General features: G+C 45.8%; 1 protein-coding gene across 5 annotated transcripts in view; it reads right to left on the bottom strand.

Moving 5' to 3' along the window:
- Positions 1–7,985: 7,985 nt before the first annotated feature.
- LOC115098157 (ankyrin repeat domain-containing protein SOWAHA-like) overlaps positions 7,986–23,231 on the bottom strand; it is a 108,464-nt gene continuing 93,218 nt past the window's right edge. For 4 of the 5 annotated variants that reach the window (XM_029614530.1, XM_029614531.1, XM_029614532.1 and 1 more), the window contains 2 exons: positions 17,813–17,836; positions 7,986–10,205 (listed from right to left, as the gene is read on the bottom strand). In XM_029614530.1, coding sequence (XP_029470390.1) covers positions 10,009–10,205; positions 17,813–17,836 — 221 coding nt within the window. In that variant the 3' untranslated portion in view covers positions 7,986–10,008. The remainder of the gene's footprint in view (positions 10,206–17,812; positions 17,837–23,231) is intronic. The other variant, XM_029614533.1, reaches the window with a different exon arrangement.

Genomic DNA, 23,231 nt, shown 5'->3' with positions numbered 1-23,231 from the left:
CCCGTTTGTTTAGATCAGGCAGATCAATTTTGTCTAGTGGCTTGGCTTTTAAAAGGCAGCATTTGACAGACAAAGGTTATTTGGATGCGGTCATCACTACCTTCTTGCAATCTAGGAAGACCTCCACTTCTCTCACTTATGCAAGGGTCTGGAGGGTTTTTGAAACCTGGTGCTCCCATCAGTGAGTGGATCCTAGGTGAGACGTGGTGGGGCATATTTTGGCCTTTCTCCAAGACTGTTTGGTCAAAGAGTTAGCCTTTAATTCTCTGAGTTCAGGTGGCGGCGTTAGGATGTCTGCGAGGTAAGGTTTGCAGAATTACTCTTTTGGCTCATCTGGATGTGGGGCATTTTCTTCAGGGTGTGAATCATTTTTGCCATCCAGTCTGGCAGCCGTGTCCTTCCTGGAGCCTGAATGTGGTCTTAAAGAGCATGTGTGCGCCTCCCTTCGAATCTCTGAGGCGTGCGACTATAAAGGATCTCACTTTGAAAGTGGTTTTCTTGGTGGCTATCTGTTCAGCTTGTAGAATTTCCGAACTTCAGGCTATATCCTGCAGGGAGCCCTTTTTGAGAATCTTGGAAGAGGGAGTTTCCTTGAGGACGGTTCCTTCCTTTTTGCCCAAGGTGGTGTTGTCCTTCTACCTAAATCAATCTGTAGAACTCCTGTCCTACTCAAATTTGGATCCCTTGGAGCCACATTCTAGAGATTTATGACATTCAGAAGTAAAGCGTGCATTGATGCGGTACCTTGAGGTCACCAATAGTTTCCGCAAGTCAGATCATCTTTTTGTGCTGTGGAGTGGTACCAAGAAGGGACATAAGGCGTCAAAGGCCACCATTGTGAAGTGGTTGAAAGAAGCTATTAGTTTGGTGTATATCTGTCATGGTCTCCCGGTTCCAGAGGGACTTCGGGCACATTCTACTCGATCTCAGTCAGGCACCTGGGCCGAATATCAACTAGTTACTCCACAAGAGATCTGTAGAGTGGCTACTTGGAAGTCGTTCCATATTTTTGCCGGGCATTATCGCTTGAATGTCCTGCCCCAAAGGCCAAGGGATTTGGTGAAAGTGTGCTTCAACCAGGACTCTCTTGTCCCACCCTATTTAGGTAAGCTTTGGTACATCCCTGGAGTCTGGACTGATCTGCTTACGTACAGAGAAAGGAAAATTGGTTCTTACCTGCTAATTTTTGTTCCTGTAGTCCTGGGTTTTGCCTCCCCTCCAGCAGATGGAGACAGAGAAAGTTTTACTGACATTGACACTTAAGCAGAGGTGGCACCTGCAGTCCCTCAGTGTTCATTATAGATATCCTGAAAACCTGGCTTATTTGTGGGTCTTGAGGACCAGAGTTGGCCACCATTGATATAGTGTATTTGGATTTTCAAAAGGCATTTGACAAAATGTCTCATGAGAGACTCCTGGGAAAAATAAAGTCATAGGATACACCATGTCCTTATTGTAGATTCAAACTAGTTATAAGATAAGAAACGACAGAGTAGGATTAGTTGTCAGTTTTCTCAGTGGAGAAAGGTGAACAGTGGAGTGCCTCAAGGATCTGTACTGGGACTGGTGCTTTTTAATATATTTATAAATGATCTGGAAAAGGAAAAAAAAAGAATGAGGTGATCAGATTTGCAATAGACTCAAAATTATTCCAAGAAGTGAAATTACAAGTAAATTGTGAGAAATTGCAAATGAACTGACCCAAATTACTGTGAACCTGGAAGATGTAGTAGGCCAGATTGACAAATTAAAGAGTAGCAACTTTCCTGGACCAGATAGTATATATATATCCCAGGGTTCTGAAAGAACTCAAAAGTGAAATTTCAGATGTATTACAAGTAATTTGTAATCTATCATTAAAATCAGCCATTGTACCTGAAGCCTGGAAGGTGGCAAATGTAACCCCAGTATACAAAAAGGGTTCCAGAGGTGACCCACGAAATTATAAACCGGTGAGCCTGACTTCAGTGCTGGGAAAAATCATGTAAATCATGTAAACTATTATAAAGAATAAAATCACAGACCATATAGATAGAAATGATTTAATGGGACAAAACCAGCATTCGTGATTAAAAATCACATCATGCTGGTTTACAAATAACAGGGGGGGGGGGGGGGGGTGTGAAAACAAAAAACGGAACATTAACAAGTGCAAAGAGGTCATAAAGTTACATTACAACAAGGTTGATATAACTGGGGAAAGAATTAGAGCAAGATAACTGAGCAGTTAAGGATTAAATATTTACATTATATTGTGAAGTCTCTTAAAAGATGTTGCTGTCATTCCATTGGAGTCTGGGAAGGCTTACTTAAATAGCCAAGTCTTAAGCCTTTTTCTGAATGTAGGTAGGAATGGTTCTTGTCTCAGAACCGGGGGAATAGAATTCCATAGTGATGGTCCAGCTGTGGAGAAGGCTTGGTCTCTGAAAGTTAAATCGTGTGTGGTTTTGGTTTGGGGAAAGAGAAGTGATCCTCTGTAAGCTTCTCTGATGGGTCTAGTGGATGTGTGTCGTCTGAGTGGGATTTGTAGATCAAGCATAGCATGGTGATGGATAGCTTTATAGATGATGGTGATGGATTTGTAGATAATTCTAAAGTGTATTGGCAGCCAATGTAGGTTCTTGAGAGTGGGAGAGATGTGATCTCTTCTCCTGGTGTTAGTCAGAATTCTCGCAGCAGAGTTCTGGAGCATCTGAAGGGGTTTAATGGATGCGGAAGGGAGACCAAGTAAGATAGAATTACAATAGTCTATCTTAGAAAAGATAACTGCTTGAAGGACCGTTCTGAAGTCTCACACGTGAAAGAGAGGTTTGATTCTTTTCAGAACCTGTAGTTTATAGAAGCCGTCTATAGAAGTCTTGCCTCACAAATCTGCTACATTTTTTTGAAGAATTGAATAAGCATGTGGATAAAGGTGAACCAGTAAATGTGGTGTATTTGAATTTTCAGAAGGCGTTTGACAAAGTCCGGTAAGAGAGATTTCTAAGAAAATGAAAGTGTCATGGGACAGGAGGTCCTTTTGTGGCTCACAAACTGGTTGAAAGACAGGAAACAAAGAGTAGAATTAAATGGTCTGTTTCACAGTGGAAAAATGTAAACAGTGGATTGCCTCAGGGATCTGTTCTTGGATCGGTGCTTTTTAATCTACCTTATAAATGGGCCATGACCGACGGCCCGCAAGGACGTCGTTCTTAGCCAGCGTCAAAAAAAAAAAAAACATGGCAGCGGCGGCGGTGTCGGGTGGCAGCGGCGGCGTCCGGTGGCGGCGGCAGGTGGCAGCGGCGGTGGCGGCAGCGAATGACAGCGAGGAGCGGCGGCCAGTAGCGAGGGAGGGAGGAGAGAGAGGGAGGGAGGGACGGACTGAGTGAGAGGGAGGGAGGGAGGGAGTGAAAGGGAGGGACTGAGTGGGAGGGAGGGACTGAGGGAGGGAGGGACTGAGTGGGAGGGAGGTAGGGGGAGGGAGGTAGGGGGTGGGGAAGAGTGAGAATGAGGGAGAGGTGAGAGACAGGGATGTGAGTAAGTGGAAGGGTAAGAAGTTGTGGAGCAGAGAAAAAGGGAGTGGAGGAGGGCTGAGGGAGATGGGATTGAGACAGGGTGGGGAGTGACTGCGGGAAGGGGAGAGAGGTGGGAGTGACTGAGGGAAGGGGAGGGAGGTGAGAGTGAGGGGAAGGAGGCAGTGGGAGACAGAGAGTGAGTAAGACTGAGGGGTGGGAAGGGGGTGAGTGACTGAGGGGGAAGGGGGAATGAGGGAGAAAAAGTGTAGGAGGGTGCTGTTTTCGAAAATGGACCGAAAACAAAAATGTAATGTAGCCCGTTGTGACGGGCTTAACGGCTTGTATATTTATAAATGATCTGGAAAGAGGTACACCGAATGAGGTGATCAAATTTGCAGATGACAAAATTATTCAGAGTAGTTAAATCACAAGCAGATTGTGATAAATTGCAGGAGAACTTTGCGAGATTGGAAGATTGGGCGTATATATGGCAGATGAAATATAAATGTGGACAAGTGCAAGATGATATACATAGGAAAAAATAACTCATGCTGTAGTTACATGATATTAGATTTCATTTTAGGCTTAACTACCCAGGAAAAAGATCTGAGTGTCATAGTTGATATTAAATTGAAATCATCAGTTTAGGGTGCCGTGGCATTCAAAAAAAGCAAACAATGTTAGGAATTATTAGGAATGGCAAATAAAACGGAGGGTATCATAACGCCTCTGTATCATTCAATGATTAGACTGCACCTTGAATACTGTGTGCAATTCTGGTCACCACCTCTCAAAAAAGATATAGTTGCACTGGAGAAAATACAAAGTGTGGCGCTGGAGGTGGACCCTTGGCCTAGTGCAGGATTAATATGGCCCTCTGGTCAGACCCAGAGAGTGCCTGCCACCAGGAGGTGGAGCACACATGGAGATAGAGGCTAGCTGGAGCTTCACCAATAACAGTCCAGGGTTTCCGCAGGATGAGCCCTTGGGTACCCGGAGTGCCTGGACTTAGATGGGCCTCCGGTGGTCTCCCGGAGAGGTAGTGGAGGGGTGTGCCCACCACGAGCAAGGGTGCACAGCTGATGCAAAGTGGATGAGCTAGACTTGAACCGGAAGCTCTGGAGACCTCAGGAAGGTAACAGTTCAGGGAGGTCCTCCGAGCGAGGCAGGCAGCACCTGAAGGTCTAGCCACATGAGAGCCGCAGTTGGTTTTCAAGCAGGTAGGTCCAATGGTAACAGGAGGCCAGACGAGAGTGTCCGAGTGAAGCGCAAGGGTCAGAAAAGTAGTAAATCACCTGGACCGGATGGTATACACACCAGGGTTCTGAAGGAACTAAAAAATGAAATTTCAGACCTATTAGCAAAAATTTGTAAACTATCATTAAAATCATCCATTGTACCTGAAGACTGGAGGATAGCTAATGTAACCCCAATATTTAAAAAGGGCTCCAGGGGCGAAGCGGGAAACTACAGACCGGTTAGCCTGACTTCAGTGCCAGGAAAAATAGTGGAAAGTGTTCTAAGCATCAAAATCACAGAACATATAGAAAGACATGGTTTAGTGGAACAAAGTCAGCATGGCTTTACCCAAGGCAAGTCTTGCCTCACAAATCTGCTTCACTTTTTTGAAGGAGTTAATAAACATGTAGATAAAGGTGAACCGGTAGATGTAGTATACTTGGATTTTCAGAAGGCATTTGATAAAGTTCCTCATGAGAGGCTTCTAGGAAAAGTAAAAAGCCATGGTATAGGTGGCGATGTCCTTTTGTAGATTACAAACTGGCTAAAAGACAGGAAACAGATAGTAGGATTAAATGGACAATTTTCGCAGTGGAAAGGAGTGGGCAGTGGAGTGCCTCAGGGATCTGTATTGAGACCCTTACTTTTCAATATATTTATAAATGATCTGGAAAGAAATACGACAAGTGAGGTAATCAAATTTGCAGATGATACAAAATTGTTCAGAGTAGTTATATCACAAGCAGATTGTGATAAATTGCAGGAAGACCTTGTGAGACTGGAAAATTGGGCATTAAAATGGCAGATGAAATTTAATGTGGATAAGTGCAAGGTGATGCATATAGGGAAAAATAACCTATGCTATAGTTACACAATGTTAGGTTCCATATTAGGTGCAACCACCCAAGAAAGAGATCTAGGCGTCATAGTGGATAACACATTGAAATCGTCGGTTCAGTGTGCTGCAGCAGTCAAAAAGCAAACAGAATGTTGGGAATTATTAGGAAGGGAATGGTGAATAAAATGGAAAATGTCATAATGCCTCTGTATCGCTCCATGGTGAGACTCCACCTTGAATACTGTGTACAATTCTGGTCGCCACATCTCAAAAAAGATATAATTGCGATGGAGAAGGTACAGAGAAGGGCGACCAAAATGATAAAGGGAATGGAACAGCTCCCTTATGAGGAAAGACTAAAGAGGTTAGGATTTTTCAGCTTGGAGAAGAGACGGCTGAGGGGGGATATGATAGAGGTGTTTAAAATCATGAGAGGTCTAGAACGGGTAGATGTGAATTGGTTATTTAGTCTTTCAGATAATAGAAAGACTAGGGGGCACTCCATGAAGTTAGCATGTGGCACATTTAAAACTAATCGGAGAAAGTTCTTTTTCTCTCAACGCACAATTAAACTCTGGAATTTGTTGCCAGAGGATGTGGTTAGTGCAGTTAGTATAGCTGTGTTTAAAAAAGGATTGGCTAAGTTCTTGGAGGAGAAGTCCATTACCTGCTATTAATTAAGTTGACTTAGAAAATAGCCACTGCTATTACTAGCAATGGTAACATGAAATAGATTTAGTTTTTGGGTACTTGCCAGATTCTTATGGCCTGAGTTGGCCATGGTTGGAAACAGGATGCTGGGCTTGATGGACCCTTGGTCTGACCCAGTATGGCATGTTCTTATGTGTATCAGTCCAGGAGAGGTCAGACAAAGCAGGGGTCAAAACCAGAATCAGTATGGGCATAGACAAGGCTAGCAGAGGTCAGTTCTAGGCGGCAGACAGAGAATGGTCAGGCAGGCAGTGGTTAGTTCCAGGTGGCAAGCAAGAGAATGGTCAGGCAGGCAGTGGTCAGTACCAAGGGTCAGTTCAGAAAGGTACTACCTGGGAAGGATACAGGAACACACGGAGCCACTGGGAACGGAGGACACAGGAACACGGAGATGCTGGAACAGGAGACACTGGAATACGAAGGCAAACTCACTACACCAATGGTGTCGCCCGATTGCCAAGGGGAGGTCCTGGGGAAAGGGCCTCGCCTTAAATAGTGCATCTACGTGACATCATTGGGAGGTGCCCCTGCGGGTTTTCCTGCCCTGGGCCCTTTAAAGGGCTGTACGTCGGCTGTGCACGCTCCTAGGGGCGTGGCTGAGGACGCCAACACTGCGGAGCCCCGACGGGAACTCCGCTGTGAGGCCGATGGTGAACTGGCTGCGGTTGTGAGAGAGGGGTGGCCGGAGCTGATTGACGGAAGTGCAAGGTGAGCAGGGCCGGCTGAGGTGCCAATGTGGCCGGGACGCACAACACAGAGAAGGGTGACCAAAATGATAAAGGGCATGGAATGGCTCCCTTATGAAGAAAGGCTGAAGAGGTTAGGGCTGTTCAGCTTGGAGAAGAGACGGCTGAGAAGGGATATGATAGAGGTCTACAAAATCATGAAAGTTCTTGAACAGGTAAATGTGAAACAGTTATTTACTCTTTCAGATAATATAAAGACTAGGGACACTCTGAAGTTAGCAAACAGAACATTTAAAACAAATCAGAGAAAGTTTTTTTTCACTCAACACACAATTAAGCTCTGGAGGACATGATTAAGGCGGTTAGTGTAGCTGGGTTTAAAAACAGTTTGGATGAGTTCCTGGAGGAGAAGTCCTTAAACTGCTATTAATCTATATAGGGAATAGCCGCTACTTGTTGCTCGCATTGGTAGCATGTGTTCTATTTAATGTTTGGGTACTTGCTAGGTACTTGTGACATGGATTGGCCACTGTTAGAAACAGGATACTGGGTTTGATGGAGCTTTTCTCTGACCCCATATGACATATCTTATGTTCTTGTGACCTTACAAGACTGGGAGATTAAATTTCATCAGCGTGTGTTTCGTTTAAAGAATTCATCAGGGGCTTGGGCTTCAAGTTAAATTTTACTCTGCGCATAAAACTCCTCTTGGCGTTCTGGTGTATTTCAAAAAATGGAGCCCAGAACGCCAAGAGGAGTTTTATGCGCAGAGTAAAATTTAACTTGAAGCCCGAGCCCCTGATGAGTTCTTTAAACGAAACACACGCTGTGTCGGGCGCTGTGGAGAAAGCAGTTTAAAGTTTGGAACTGCGGTACAGAATCGGGCGTTTTGAGAAGGGCACATGAAGTTGCAATGCAATTCAACATCATGATAAGTGGTTTTTGGCTTTTCTTTAGCTGTGGATATATTTTTCAGTGAAAAATATATCCACTGTGTGAAAAAAACCAAGAAATTAATTGAAGTGTGAACTTTACAAACAAGAGAGAAAAGTGTGAACTTTACAAACAAGAAAAGAAGAGAAAAAGAATAAGAAAAAGAAAAAATAGTTAGGGTTCACAACTGCAACAAACCAGATGGTTATATAAATACATATGGTGAGCTATTCACTTTGGATTGGGTTATAAATCCCATGTTTTTAAAGTGAAAAAGAAAAAATACACACGTCTTAAGTGTTAAGATTGGGCTCCCGTATGAGGGTTGTTGTTGTTGTTGCAAGAAATATATGTTTATTGACATCTTTATTGGCATCTTCAATAAACATGGTTTATCATAAATAACACCAAATGAAACTGCATGAAACATAGTACATGGGTTTGGGTCAACATTAAATCACAACCAGAGATTAGGGTTAACAAAGGCCAGCTTAACAAGATGAATATTTATTACAGGTCTCTTTGCTGAGAACATTCCCTGCCAAAGGTTTGCAACACATATCAACCAAACTTTTTTCTTTAATATTCAACCTTGTTCAGTTGCCACCACTTAGCCACATAACTATCCAGCTACATAGTTAGCTGGTTAAGTGAGGGGCAGGATAGGGGTGTGTTCCAGGGTGGTTACTGATCTGGATAAGTTAAATCTGTTAGTCAGCAGTTCTAAACTTATCCAGCTGTTATAGAGGTGGGTATATTCAGCAGTGCAGCTAAATGTTCCAGGCAAGTTAACTGGATGCATTTATCCAACTAAGTTGCTCAGCTGGATAGCAGCTGAATATTGACCCCTTTCTATATATGTACCTCACTTAATAATCTTTTGCTTTAAGCATGAAATAAATGTTTCTGTAATTCCATCAAACTGATCCAGGCCAGGAAGAAAAACCAAACAGTTCCAGACTGCTCAGAACTGCCACTACTTCTTTATATCTGACATTCAATAACCTACTGAAAGCATGGTGGAACCAGTCTGAAATCTAAAAAACAAAAAAGACAAAAGAATAGGTTTCATTCTTTTACTACAAATAGTGGAAGATACATAAAATCTATAAATAATGTAGTTAACATCACAGAAAGTATATTTGAATTGTGCGCATAGGATATTTTATATTGAATAAAAGAAAATATACTGTTTTACACATTTTTGTGCCACATATAAAATGGATAAATATGTACAGTGTTCACATTACCCAAGAAAGATAAGTTTTGTTTTCAATCTCTTAAAAATGCAAAGAATTCTCTCCCACAGCTGGTCTCAGTTCTGCATATATGTAAACAAGACATTTGCTCTGGGTACTAGTGGACAGAGCTGACAAAAATGCTCTCCTCCCTCTGCTGACAAATCCTCTATAAAAAGGTGAGAGAGGATTGGGGCTGTCTCTTCTTCAATGTGCAGCTTAGGTTTTGTAACACAACCCCCCGGCTCCAGTTTTACTGACCTAATCTTGTGTAGTGTTTAAATACGAGAAATGTCTTTTTGGCACATAGAGGGTACGAGGGGGTTATGTACCCACAAAAGGATTTTTGCATTCCACAAGCCAGAATGCATGGCTACTGTGCTTCAAATATATAACAAGCCTGTTACGTCTCCTTGTAATCCTTTAATGACATTCCTCCAGATAGGTCCAGCACTGGCCAGATCAGAAGACAGTACTTCAAAAAAGCATGGAAGTACACTAGCAGAGTTGCACTGTCCCACTGATGGATGTTGCACTTTAAGACTAACCAAGGCCCCAGGAAAAAGAAAGAGGCTGGTTGAGGGATGAAGAATGGGACTGAACAGATTGACAATAAACAGCAAAAAGAGTTGCTCAGAAGTTTATGAATGGAGCTGGGAAAGCTCATGTAGATAGTTATGAGGATCAAAAGCTACGAACAGCTGGCTATTCTGTTATTGCGAGTGAGTAAGACACATGCGCCTCTGTGTGAAGACCACATCCCTCTCCAAGATTTGCCTTTGGCTCGGCAGAGACTGGACACAAACATTGCTGGAGCGCCTAGTCACAGTGTACACGGAGGCTCGTTTCTTTGTTGTCCAGACTGCCAGCTAGCGGGAAAACTTTCGCACGCGGTACGGAGATGGCAGAGCCAAGTGCTGTGAGCTCCCATTCCCCTTCTCCTCCTCCTCTTCAGTCAAGTCTTCTGCCGAACCCCATCGCTTCTTGGAATGACTGCTGCTGCTCTTGGGCAGAAAAAGGCAGGCCAGTTTCCGGTTCCTGCGTTCCCCTCGCAGCTGCTGGAATTCTGGAAGGGAGAGGAGGGGAAGGGCAGAGACAAATAAGAGAAAGGGAAAGGAGAGCACATGATGAAGAGGTACAAAAGTCATAGATATACCATAGCTATAGAAAGTCTACACCCCCTTCCAAAACTCACATTTTGTTGCCTTATAGCCTGGAAGTAAAATATACTAAGCCGGTGTTTGTTCCATGTATCCCCACAACTGCCAAGTGAAAAATATATTCCAGAATCCCTTACACAATGAGGCAGAAATACAAACATGGAATAGCTTAAGTGGATAAATATCTCCCCCCTGTATTTCTGTAGCAATCCTAAATATTTAAAGCTCTGGTATAACCAATTACTTCAAAAGCACACACGGTGAATTGGCCCTACCTATATTAAATTATGCTGGTTCATATTATGACAGGATAAATTCAGCAGTTCCTGGTGGTTCTTCCTGCTGGGTAGTGCATTTCAAAGAAAAGATCCACCCATGAGTACCAAGGAACTGTCAAAATAATGCCTGGATAAAGCTGTGGAAAGGCACTGATCTGGGGATGGTTAAAGTGTTGCAAAATCCATGAATATCCCTCAGAGCACAGTCAAGACAATGAAGTGTAAGGTGTATGGCACCATCACAAGCCTTTCTTGATCAGGCCATCCCTCCAAACTAGATGACCAAGCAAAGAGGAAACTGATTAAGGAGGCAACTAAGAGGCCAATGGCAACTTTGAAAGGGCTACAGGCTTCCATGGCCAAGGCAGGTCAAAGTCTGCATATGACAACGACATTCCAAGTAGACTACAAATCTGACCCGTATGGTGGAAGGCAAAAAGGAAGCCATTACTCAAAAAAGCCCACCTTGAATCCACTTTGAAGTATGCAAAGGGATACTGTAGCCATGTGGCAAAAAGGTTGTGTGGTCTGACAAAACATAAAAACATACAACATTGTGGCCTAAATGCAAAGCATCAAGTTTGATACAAACCGAAACCAATATATCATCTACAGAACACCATCCCTACTGTAAAGCATGGTGATGGCAGCATCATTTTATGGGGATGCTTCCCATTGGCAGAAACTGGGAAACTTATCAGAACAGAAGGGACAATGAATGGGAAAAGTACAGAAAATTCCCTAAGGAAAACATGCTTCCCTCTGTAAGAAAGCTGAAACTGGGACAAATGTTTACCTTTCAGCATGAGAACAAACAAAAATACACAGTCAAAGCCACACTAGAGTTGCTAAGGTACAAAAAGGTACATTGCCTGGAGTGGCCCAGTGAGAGCCTAGAACTCAATTCAATCAAAATTCTGTGGCAGGACTTGAAGATTTCTGTCCATTAACACTCCTCGGAGAACTTGACATTTTGTAAAGAAGATTGGTCTCGTATTGAGAAATCTAGGCGTGCAAAAGTCGGTGGAGACCTATCCCAATAGGCGCACAGATGCAATCGCTGACTTTTCTTACTGCTGGATTTCAGTTTTGCTTTTTGGATACATATACACTTTGTCCCCCCAAAAAAACATTTCTGACTTTAAAAGGTGGGGAAAAGAAAATTGGTTCTTACCTGCTAATTTTCGCTCCTGTAGTATCAACGGATCAGTCCAGGCTCCTGGGTTTATTCATCTCTGCTAGCAGATGGGGACAGAGAAAGGCCTCGCTGACACTGCTTGATAAGCCCTGGTGCCTTCTGCAGTAGTTCAGTATTAATCTGTACCCAAGCTGAAAACATTATGTGCAAAAAAACTGAATAAAAACTTGCAAAAAACTTGTAAAAAATTCAGTAAGTTATGAACAAACCAAGAACAGAAGTATGCTGAAAGGATTAGAGCTGAGCGGAAGACTCTCCCCCTCCAACCCAGGTGAGTTCTGGACTGATCCGTTGGTACTACAGGAACAAAAATTAGCAGGCAAGAACCAATTTTCTTTTCCCTGTATGTACCCAGATCAGTCCAGACTCCTGGGATGTACCAAAGCTTCCTAGAGAGGGTGAGACCTGGAGAGTCCCGCTCGCAAGACACCTTCACCAAAAGACCAGGAATCAGAAATTCCCAAATCCAAACGGTAATGCCTTGCAAAAGTATGCAGCAATTTCCAAGTCTCCGCCCTGCAAATCTCCTGGAGACACCAACTGAGCCTCCGTCCATGAAGTTGACTGAGCCCGAGTCGAGTGGGCCCGCAAACCCTCAGGGACTTGACGGCCCTTGAGAATATATGCCGACTCAATAGCCTCCTTAAGCCACCTGGCAATAGTTGCTTTGGAGGCATGGGCACCCTTCTTTGATCCGCTCCATAAAACAAAAAGATGATCAGACCTCCTGAAATCATTAGTAACCTTGACATAGCGAAACAAGGCCCTGCAGACATCTAACAGCTTAAGCTACTGAGCATGCTGCACAGAATCATCCAACTCTGTAATCGCTGGGAGCTCAATAGTCTGATTAACATGAAAGGCAGAGACCACCATCGGGACAAAGGAAGGAACCGTACGCAACGTGACTCCAGAATCAAATATTTGAAGGAACGGGTCCCTGCACGACAAGGCCTGCAATTCAGAAATCCTCCTGGCGAAACAGATGGCCACAAAGAACACAACCTTGAGAGTCAAATCCTTAAGTGTCGCTCTCCGAATTGGCTCAAATGGAGCGTCACACAATACTCGCAGAACTAGATTTAAGGTTCCAGGGGGGACAGTCCTTCCACACAGGAGGAAGCAAATTCTTAACTCCCCGCAGAAACCTCTGTACATCCGAATGAGAAGATAAAGAGTACCCCTCAATCTTCCCTTTCAAGCAGGCTAAAGGCGCTACCTGTACCCGAAGAGAATTAAAAGCAAGGCCTTTAGCTAAACCCTCTTGTAGGAAAGACAAGACGTGAGAAATCGAGGCACCAACCCTCAAACACTTTCCAAACCTGAACATAAGAGAGAGATATAGACTGCCGCCTAGCCTACAAAAGCGTAGTGATCACCAGCTCTGGATATCCTCTCCGCCTCAAGCGGCGCCTCTCAAAAGCCAAGCCGCTAGACAAAAGCGATCTGCCGGGTCGGAAAATACGGGACCCTGACGGCGAAGACCGTCCACCACTAGATTGACGAGATCTGTGAACCACGGTCGACACGGTCACTCTGGAGCTACTAGGATCACCTTCCCGGGGTGTTTCTCTATGTGGGGCAATACCTTGACCCCTAGAGGCCACGGAGGGAAAATATAAAGCAAGATCCCCCGAGGCCAAGGCACTACCAGAGTGTCAATCTCCCTTGGCCCCGTACTCCCTCCTGTGGCTAAAAAACAGAGGAACTTTCGCATTGAGCCGAGTTGCCATCAAATCAACATAAGGACAACCCCACCTCTTCTGGATGAGCCGCATTGTGGAATCCGCCAATTCACACTCGCCTGGATCTAAGCTCTGACGACTGAGAAAATCGGCCTGGACATTGTCGAAGCCCATGATATGAGACGCATCTAACTGAACCAAGTACAGTTCCGCCCAGAGAAACAGCTCCTGAGCTTCCAGGGCCACCCCCTGGCTCTTGGTGCCGCCCTGACGATTGATGTAAGCTACCATCGTGGCACTGTCCAACAGAACCCTGACCAATCGACCCTGAACAAGGGGTAGGAAGGCTCGAAGTGCCAGCTGCACCACCCTGGTCTTCAACCGATTGATAGGCTACGAAGCTTCTACCGCCGACCAAGTGCCCTGGGCCAACTGCTGCTCACAGACCGCCCCCTAACCAGAGAGACTGGCATCGGTAGTGAGAACCACCCAATCCGGAACCTCGAGACTTACATCACGCTGCAGATTGGACGACTGTAGCCACCACCAGAGGCTGCTCCGTGCTGACGCATCCAGCAATACCGGTAAATGAAAAGCCTGCGACAGAGGATTCCACCTCTCCAACAGGGCCCTCTGAAGTGGGCGCATATGCGCGAAGGCCCACAGCACCAATTCTAGCGTTGAGGCCATCGATCCCAGAACCTGCAAAAAATCCCAGGCTCGGGGCAGCCTCAATGCCAATAAGCGGAGAACTTGTGACTATAGCTTGACCATTCTCTCCTCTGAGAGAAACACTTTGCCTTGCCTCATGTCGAAACGAGCCCCGAGATAGTCGAGTGTCTGGGACGGCTCCAAATGACTCTTTGCCCGATTCACCACCAACAGACTCTAGCAGATGAATAACTTTCTGAACCGAAGAATGGCATCCGTCCAACGATTTCTCCCGAATCAGCCAATCGTCGAGATAAGGGTGCAACAGCACCCCCTTGCGCCAAGAGCTGCCACCACCACCACCACCACCACTACCTTGGTGAACGCGCGAGGAGCCATGGCTAGTCTGAAGGGGAGAGCCTGAATATGGAAATGCTGACCCAGCACTGCAAACCTCAAAAAGCGCTGATGATCTGGTCAAATGGGAATATGTAGTTACGCCTCCGTCAGATCCAGGGAAACCAAAAACTCCCGAGAGCGTACCGCCGCAATCACTGAACGTAAAGTCTCCATTTGGAAGCGCGATATCTTTAAGGACACGATGTCCTAATTGAGGTCCAGGATGGGTTGAAATGTACCCTCCTTTTTCGGTGCCACAAAGTAGATGGAGTAATGACCCCTGCCCCGCTCGTGCGGAGGCACTGGGATCACTGCCCCCCCGCTCGCGCAACCTGCGCAAAGTCTCCCGAATCGCGCGATGCTTTGCCGAAAACCCATAAGGGGAGACTAAGAATAGGTCGCGAATGGGACGTGCAAACTAACGCATAACTGTCTCTTATCACCGAGAGGACCCACTGAACCTGCATAACCTTAGTCCTCTCCCCGTAAAACTCTGCCAGACGGCCCCCTATATAGGGAATGGCGGAGTGAACTAGCCTCGCTTCATTGGGAGGACTTGACCCCTGCAGCTCCCCCAGCTGTGGGGGTCAAGGCCGCTGAAAGGTCTTTGGCCGCTGCGAAAGGACTGACCCCAATTCAAACCCCAAGGTTGAAAGGGTTTCTGTGACTGAGAACCCACGGGACCTCTAGAAGGATGAGATCGTCTGTCGTCCCTAAAACACAACCGGGACTGAAAAGCTTGTCCCTCCAGCAACTTGTGTACCTTTGTTTCACTCAACTGCTTTATCAGCTGCTCCAGCTGCTCCCAAAAAGACGACCCTTGAAGGGCAAGGAACCTAACTGGGCCTTAGAAGACACATCCACAGACCAGTGACTGAGCCACAGCATGAGCCACAGCAAACGTCGAGCCACTACCGCAGAACTCATAACTCGAGACAGCGAACGCACCAAATCATAAAGAGCATCAGCCACACATGCGACCGACTCCTCCACGTGATCTGCATGAGACGTGTCGGATCCGGGTAGGGTTTGCCCATCCTGAAAACTCTGAACCCAGCACAAACATGCTCTTTGCATAAAGTTGGAGCAAATGGCGGCCCACAGCACCAAGGCTGCCCCCTCAAAAATCCTCTTGAGATGAAGTTCCAACTTCCGATCCTGAACATCCTTAAGTGCCACGACCCCCGCCACCGGAATAGTAGTTTTCTTAGTGACCGCAGAAAATGCCGCATCCACCTGCGGAAGCGCAAAAAGCTCCAAGCTTTGTTCTGGCAAGGGGTAGAGTTTCGACATTGCTCTACTTACCCTTAAGCCTAAGTCTGGGGAATCCCACTCACATTCTACCAACTGCTGCACCGACCTTTGATACGGAAAGGCGGAAAGAGGAGCCCTAAGGCTATCTAGGACAGGGTCTGCCCCATCCTTCTCCGGAACCTCCTGAGGAGCTTTCAAACCAAGCTCCTCAAGAACTTGAGGAAGCAGAGGGTCCAACTCCTCCCTCCGGAACAAACGGAGCATCTTGGGGTCATTACCCTCTGCCACCGAAGGTGTCCCCATGTCATCTCCCTGATCCAAGTCCGGGAATCCCAGATCCTGTGCGGTCGACACTGTCGCTGCCCCTGCCGGAGGGACTGGGACCTCTAAGCCCCGCCCCCCCTCGACTGGTCAAAAGCAGGACTCCCCGAGTCACGCAACCGTGTGGACCCTGACTCAGGCCCCGGAGGCTGCAGGCACGGACCCTGAGGTGCCAGGGGCAACTGTGGGCACCCTAAACCTTCCTGCTGCGCCAGATAAGCCTGGTGAAGCAGGAGAATAAAGTTGGGGGAGAAGGGGCGTGAACCCGAAGGTAAAATTGGGACCTGGTCTCCCCCCAGGCCCCTGAGGCAAAGGGACCTGCTGACTAGTGCCTCTGGAGAGGCCCTGCCCCTCCAGGGGGCCTGGATGGACAGGGGAGAGCCACGGAGGGAGATCCCCCTTCCCCTCCAAAAATGGCAGATTGTGCGAATCCGGCGCCAAAATGGCCACCGCTCCCACCACGAGGGAGCCGGCAGACCCGGAGTCTGCAGGGGCATTCAAAATCAGTCTGACCGCGGCAGCCGTGCGCTTAGTAAAGCACCACAGTTTAGAGACTCCCGGGAGGAGGGAGGGTCCTTCCCCCCCAAAACGCAACTAGAACAGACGCTGGCCTGACCGAGACGCGTCGGGACTGCTCCACACGCGCGGCAAGCCAAGCTGTGAACCATACCGAGGAAACAGAACAGGTAAAAAAAAAATAAAAAAATCAAACGAACTGGCACGAACAATGGGAGGGGGAGTCGCCCCAGAGCCTTACCACTCAGCCACCTGTCTTCTTTTTTCTTTTTTTTAAACTTTAACAAAAAATATCAAGGAAGTTCCTCTCCTAGAGCTGACAGGAGCTGCCCAGCTCAGATCAGCCACTAAGCAATAAGGAGAGAAACCCCTGAAGAAAAAAGGGCTGAAAGCCGCAAGACCGGCCTCGTGAGGGGAGGGATCTGGACCACTAGATTTACACCCCACGGAACAATTTGGACCTCAGCTGGTCCACTTCAACTGAACAGAGAATGGTTCCCTAAAGGAACCAGCCCCCTGGGAGGAAGGCTCACCCGAAAAAATAAAAGGCTAGAAAAAAGGGTAAAAGAAGAACTGCAGGTTTATGCACCAGCCATCTGCAGGAGACAGAGAAATACTGGGACTACTGCAGGTGGCACTAGGGCTTATCAAGCAGTGTCAGCGAGGCTTTTCTCTGTCTCCATCTGCTGGCAGGGATGAATAAACCCAGGAGTCTGGACTGATCCAGGTATGTACAGGAAATATGGTGTGCTGATGACTGGAATAAAAAACAATTAAATAATTGACAGAACCTAATGTGAAAAATATTCAAGGGGCAAGGATGCCAACTGTGGCTCCAAATTTGAACCAGTGCAGCCTTTACCCCACAATATATGCAGGAACTTGAAGTGTTACTTTTTTAGGTAATGAGGTATGCAAATCAGAACAAATTCCTGTATGCAATGGGGTAAATCCAAGACTGGATCAACCCTGTCATGTGAATCTGTAGACCCTATCAAGGGGGTGTAAAGTCTTGCGGTCGGGCCGATTTTGAACATACAACTCTATAATCCTCTATATTTCATATCATTTTGAGTGCACACTAAAACAAGCCTCTAAATATTATATGTTCATGCTTTGCCAGTTTAAAAACTCTTAAAATCTCTTTGACACCTCCCAAGAAAGGAAATATGGTAAAAGTAAAAAAAGTGTGGAAGAGGCATATGAGTTACCTAGAAGCATCTGCAGCTCCAAACCTAGTTCAAAAAGCAAAAGCAAGAGAAAGGGTTACAATTAATAATGAGCAAAGGGTGGAGGCAGAGGCAGCCACTGAGAGGCAATATTAAGGTACAGGCCTGCCTAACATATAGGTCAATACAGTAAAGTGCAGCCGCGGTTACCCCGCTCCTAACCCGCTCCTAACCCGCTTTCTGGCCGCTTTAGCCCTTCCTGCGATACACAATCCCCTTTAACAGATTCTTACCGCCTCTTTAAATCACCGGGTAACCCCTTCCGCACGCGGCATGTATATTAGATGTAAACGATCGAATTAGCTATTCCCTCCCATACAGTAACGCACGCCCCGACTATCGCTATTTTACCCTGCTGTTTTGCCGCGCGTTTAACCTGTTAACTTACCACCTACCCTTACTCCTGCGTTAGAGGCAGGGGTAAGGGTAGGCGGCAAACTTTCCCCCAAAAGGAAACCTCTAAAAACCTAAAATCCCCTCCTCCCCTCGCGACTCGACATTACTTTTTGTTGCTTTCTTACTTTTTGTTGCTTTTCAGCCCCTTCCATTCTCTGCCGCCCTCCAGAGGGGGCAGCCGGCGGCGAAAGCGGCTTGCAGCGTTCCCCCCCGCGCAGGTCCCGGTTCTCCTGGCTCGGCCCTCATCAAATGTGAAGTCAGGTGAGAGCCCACTGTTCTGTGCCCTCTCCAGTCACGGTGCGAGCAGAGCGAAGCGTAATTTCATTGGCCTGAGCGCCCGTCAATTTGGGTGCTCCAGCCAATGAAAGCACATAGACGGGCATGCGTGACGCACGCCGAGACGTCATGTGCGCCCGTCCATGTGTGCCCAAAGTGACGGGCGCTCAGCCAATGAAAGCACATAGCGGGCGTGCGTGACGCACGCTGTGACGTCACGCGCGCCCGTCCATGTGCGCCCAAATTGACGGGCGCTCAGCCAATGAAAGCACGCCCGTCTATGTGCTTTCATTGGCTGGAGCACCCGTCAATTTGGGCGCTCCAGCCAATGAAAGCACATAGACTGGCGTGACGCACGCTGTGACGTCACGCGCGCCCGTCTATGTGCCAGCAGATAAGAGATAGAAAAAGAGTTTTCCCAACACTGCCATATTATCTAGTGTGTCACCTGCAATCCCTCAGTATTGACCTGTACTTAAGCCAAGATGCAAATAAATAAATAAAACACCAACAAAACTCCAATCCCACTCAAGAGGAGGAAGATAGTCTCAAAATTGGAAATCCTTTCCAATAACAACAATGGAGAACATCATTGAAACCCTCAACAATTCTGCATTATATATAAACTGTCAGCACAAGCAGACTCCCCCAAATGGGCGGGACTCCGGACTGATCTCTGATATTCCAGGAACGAAAATTAGCAGGTAAGAACCAATTTTCCTTTCCTGTTCATACCAGATCAGTCCAAACTTCTGGGATGTACCCAAGCTTCCCTAAGCAAGGCGGGACTGTGATAGTCCTGCTCATAGAATACTCTCAAAGTCCATTGAATCCAGTGCCTAGATATCCAACCAATAATGTCTGGTGAAAGTGTGCAATGATTCCAAGTAGTCGCCCAACACATCTCTTGCAGTGATGCTGGTTGACAGGCGGCTCAAGTCGCCTGAGAGCAAGTAGAGTGAGCCCTTGAATCCTCTGGTATGGAACGACTCTTACAGATGTAAGCCGAGCCAATAGCTTCCTTCAGCCAATGTGCAATCATAGGTTTGGATACCTTACACCCTTTCCTTGGACCACTCCATAGCACAAAAAGATGATCCGATATCCGGAAACTATTGGTAAATCTCAATATTGCCAGTCATACATCCAACACCCAAAGTTCTTTCACGTGAAACATGGACAAATCCAAATTCAGAAAGGCCGGAAGCTCCACTGTTTGACTAACTTAGAGCGCAGAAACCACCTTCAGAAGAAAAGAGTACCGTGCGCAATGAGACCCAAGAGTCCAAAATTCGAAGAAAGGGATCTCTAGTTGACAATGCCTTAAATTCCAAAATCTACCTTCAGGTTAAATCCTTTATAGTTGCTTTCTTCAGAGGTTCAGATGGAGCCTCACACGTGCCCCTCGAACCAAAATTTAGATTCCAAGACAGACATATCCTTTGCACTGGACAATGCAAATGTTCGGCTCCCCAAAGAAAACAAATCACATCAGATGCGTGGCCAGGGAGATTCCCTGCATGTTATCCTGAAGATAGCCCAAAGTTGCCACCTGTATTCAAAGAGAGTTAAAGGCTAGTCCTTTAACCAATCCCTTCTGCAGAAAAGTCAAACTATGTGAAACCGAAGCATGAGTCGGCTGCACTCCCTGACTGATACACCAGGACTCAAAAACTCTCTAAATCCTCATGTAAGCCAAGGATATGGATGGTCTTCTGGCCTGCAATAATGTGATGACATACTCAAAATAACCCTTCCATCTCAGACGTTTCCTCTCAAAAGCCAAGCCACGAGACAGAAGTGAGCCACCTGATGCAAAAATATAGGACCCTGGCAAAGAAGCCTCGGCAGGTGACAGAACCTTAATGGTCTGTCCACTGCCATGTTGACCAGATCCTGAGCCACTAGATCAGCTGGCCCGGATGTTTCTCTATCTACTGAAGCAACTTGCACACAAGCAGCCATGGAGGAAACAAATAAGAATTCACAGAGGCCAAAGTAGAACCAAAGCATAGATTCCTTCTGTTCCATGCTGCCGCCTGAGACTGTAAAAATGAGCCACTTGGCATTCAGTTGTGATGCTATTAAGTCCATGAGGGGCATTCCCAGTCTGACCTGAATGAGATGCATTGCTTCCTCTGACAGCTCCCACTCTCCTGGGTCTAGCTGGTTTTGACCGAGAAAATCTGCCTGGACGTTGTCTACCCCTGGCAATGGGAGATGCCGCCAGAAGTGACAAATGTTGCTCCGCCCAGCAAATTTACTCCTGGACCTCCTGAGCTACCGTTCAAACTCTTGGTTCCTCTCTGCCAGTTGTTGTAAATCACTGTTGCTGCATTTTATTTATTTATTTGAAAATTTTTATATACAGACATTAGTAGGGGTCATCACATCGGTTTACATAAAACTGTAAATTTAGCAACAGGCTTTACATCTAATTCGGAACCGAGTAAGGAACAGCTTAATAACTAATGAATTTATTAATTCATTAATTATGGTAAAGAAATGGCAGGAGGGATGACAGGGAGAACAATGGGGTAAACAACTGATTATGCTATACTATAACATTGGAAGAAATCAATTGATAGCATTAAAACAACAACAGAAAAGTGCGATAAAACAGGAGGATGGGAACAAGAACAGGGGAGGAGGATATGCAAATGGAATAATCTCTAGAAGTAGGTGAAATAAAGGGATAAAGAGGTTATTGAAGGATTTAGTGGGAGAGGAGTGGATCAAGTGTAGGCCTATTTGAAAAGCCAGGTCTTTAGGTTTTGCTTAAATTTCTTCGGGCATATCTCCTGGCGTAAGAACATAAGAAATTGCCATGCTGGGTTAGACCAAGGGTCCCATCAAGCCTAGCATCCTGTTTCCAACAGAGACCAAACCAGGCCACAAGAACCTGGCAATTATCCAAACACTAAGAAGATCCCATGCTACTGATGCAATTAATAGCAGTGGCTATTCCCTAAGTAAATTTGATTAATAGCCGTTAATGGACTTCTCCTCTAAGAACTTATCCAAACCTTTTTTGAACCTGGCTACACTAACTGCATGGTATTCCATATTGTGGGGCCAGCAATGAAGAGTGCACGGCTTTTGGTTGAAGTAAGGTTGGTAAGTTTTGGTAATGGGGTGCATAGGGTTGCCAAGTATTGGTTTCTGATGGGTTTTAGCCGAGGTGTGAAATAGGAGAGATTCATTGAACCAAAGCATGTTTTGATTGTGAAGGGATTTATAGATGAGTGTAAGGGTCTTGTAAAGGATCCGTGATTTGATGGGGAGCCAGTGTAACTCCTTGAGTACAGGGGTAATGTGGTAATTTCTGTGGGTGTTGGTGAGGATACGGGCAGCAGCATTTTGGAGCAGTTGGAGGGGTTGTATGGTATCTTTGGGGAGGGCTAGCATGATGAATTGCAGTAATCCAGTTTCGATAGTATGGTGGATTGCAGGACTGTACGAAAGTCATTGAGGTGTAGTAAAGGTTTCAGTTTTTTTTTGTTTTTTTTTGAGTGTGAAGTTTGAAAAAACAGTCTTTGATGGTGGCATTAATAAATTTTTTTAGGTTGATTTGGTTGTCTAGCATGACGCCCAGGTTGCGAACATGTTGTGAGAAAGTAAAATTGGAGGGTGGGGAGAAGATAGTGGGGCTGATGGAGTTGGTGTTTTGGGGCAAGATGGCTAAGAGCTTGGTTTTAGAGGAGTTGAGGGCGAGGCTAAAATTGGAGAGGAGGTTGCTAATAGTATGGAGGGCAGATTCCCAAGTCTTAATAGCGTTAGGGAAGGTATCGGTCACGGTTATGAGGATCTGCACATCGTCCACATATATAAAATGCGGAAGACAGAGTTCAGAGAGGAGGTGGCATAGGGGAAGGAGGTTAATGTTGAATAGGGTGGATGACAGGGAAGATCCTTGAGGAACACCTTGCGATAGATTGATTGGATTGGATTCCTTGTTTCCGATTTTCACTTTGTACTGCTGGTTGCTTAGATAAGAAGTGAACCAGCGAAGTGGAACTCCAGTATCCCAACTTCTTTGAGGCGCTCAATTAGAATGCTGTGGTTGACTGTGTCAAAGGCGGAGGAAATATCTAGGAGGGCCAAAATGAAAGATTGTATCTTGTCAAGGTTAAAAGGGGAGGTAAAAGAAGCTATTTTAGTCAAAAGATCTTCATTCAAAAATTGGAAGAAAGGATCCAACAGAAGAAAATAGGATAAAGCATAAACCTTGGCAAGTTAAATGTAAGACATTGATAAGACAGGCTAAGAGAGAATTTGAAAAGAAGTTGGCTGTAGAGGCAAAAACTCACAGTTAAAACTTTTTAAAATATATCCGAAGCAGAAAGCCTGTGAGGGAGTCAGTTGGACCGTTAGATGATCGAGGGGTTAAAGGGGCACTTAGAGAAGATAAGGCCATCGCGGAAAGATTAAATGATTTCTTTGCTTCGGTGTTTACTGAAGAGGATGTTGGGGAGGTACCCGTAATGGAGAAGGTTTTTCATGGGTAATGATTCAGATGGACTGAATCAAATCACGGTGAACCTAGAAGATGTGGAAGGCCTGATTGACAAACTGAAGAGTAGTAAATCACCCGGACCGGATGGTATACACCCCAGAGTTCTGAAGGAACTAAAAAATGAAATTTCAGACCTATTAGTAAAAATTTGTAACATCATTAAAATCATCCATTGTACCTGAAGACTGGAGGATAGCAAATGTAACCCCAATA

The sequence above is a fragment of the Rhinatrema bivittatum genome, chromosome 8 (assembly GCF_901001135.1).
Source record: "Rhinatrema bivittatum chromosome 8, aRhiBiv1.1, whole genome shotgun sequence".
In the NCBI taxonomy this organism is placed as follows: domain Eukaryota; kingdom Metazoa; phylum Chordata; class Amphibia; order Gymnophiona; family Rhinatrematidae; genus Rhinatrema; species Rhinatrema bivittatum.
Note: the sequence above shows the minus strand (reverse complement) of the source record. Positions and strands in the feature narration are given on the sequence as shown.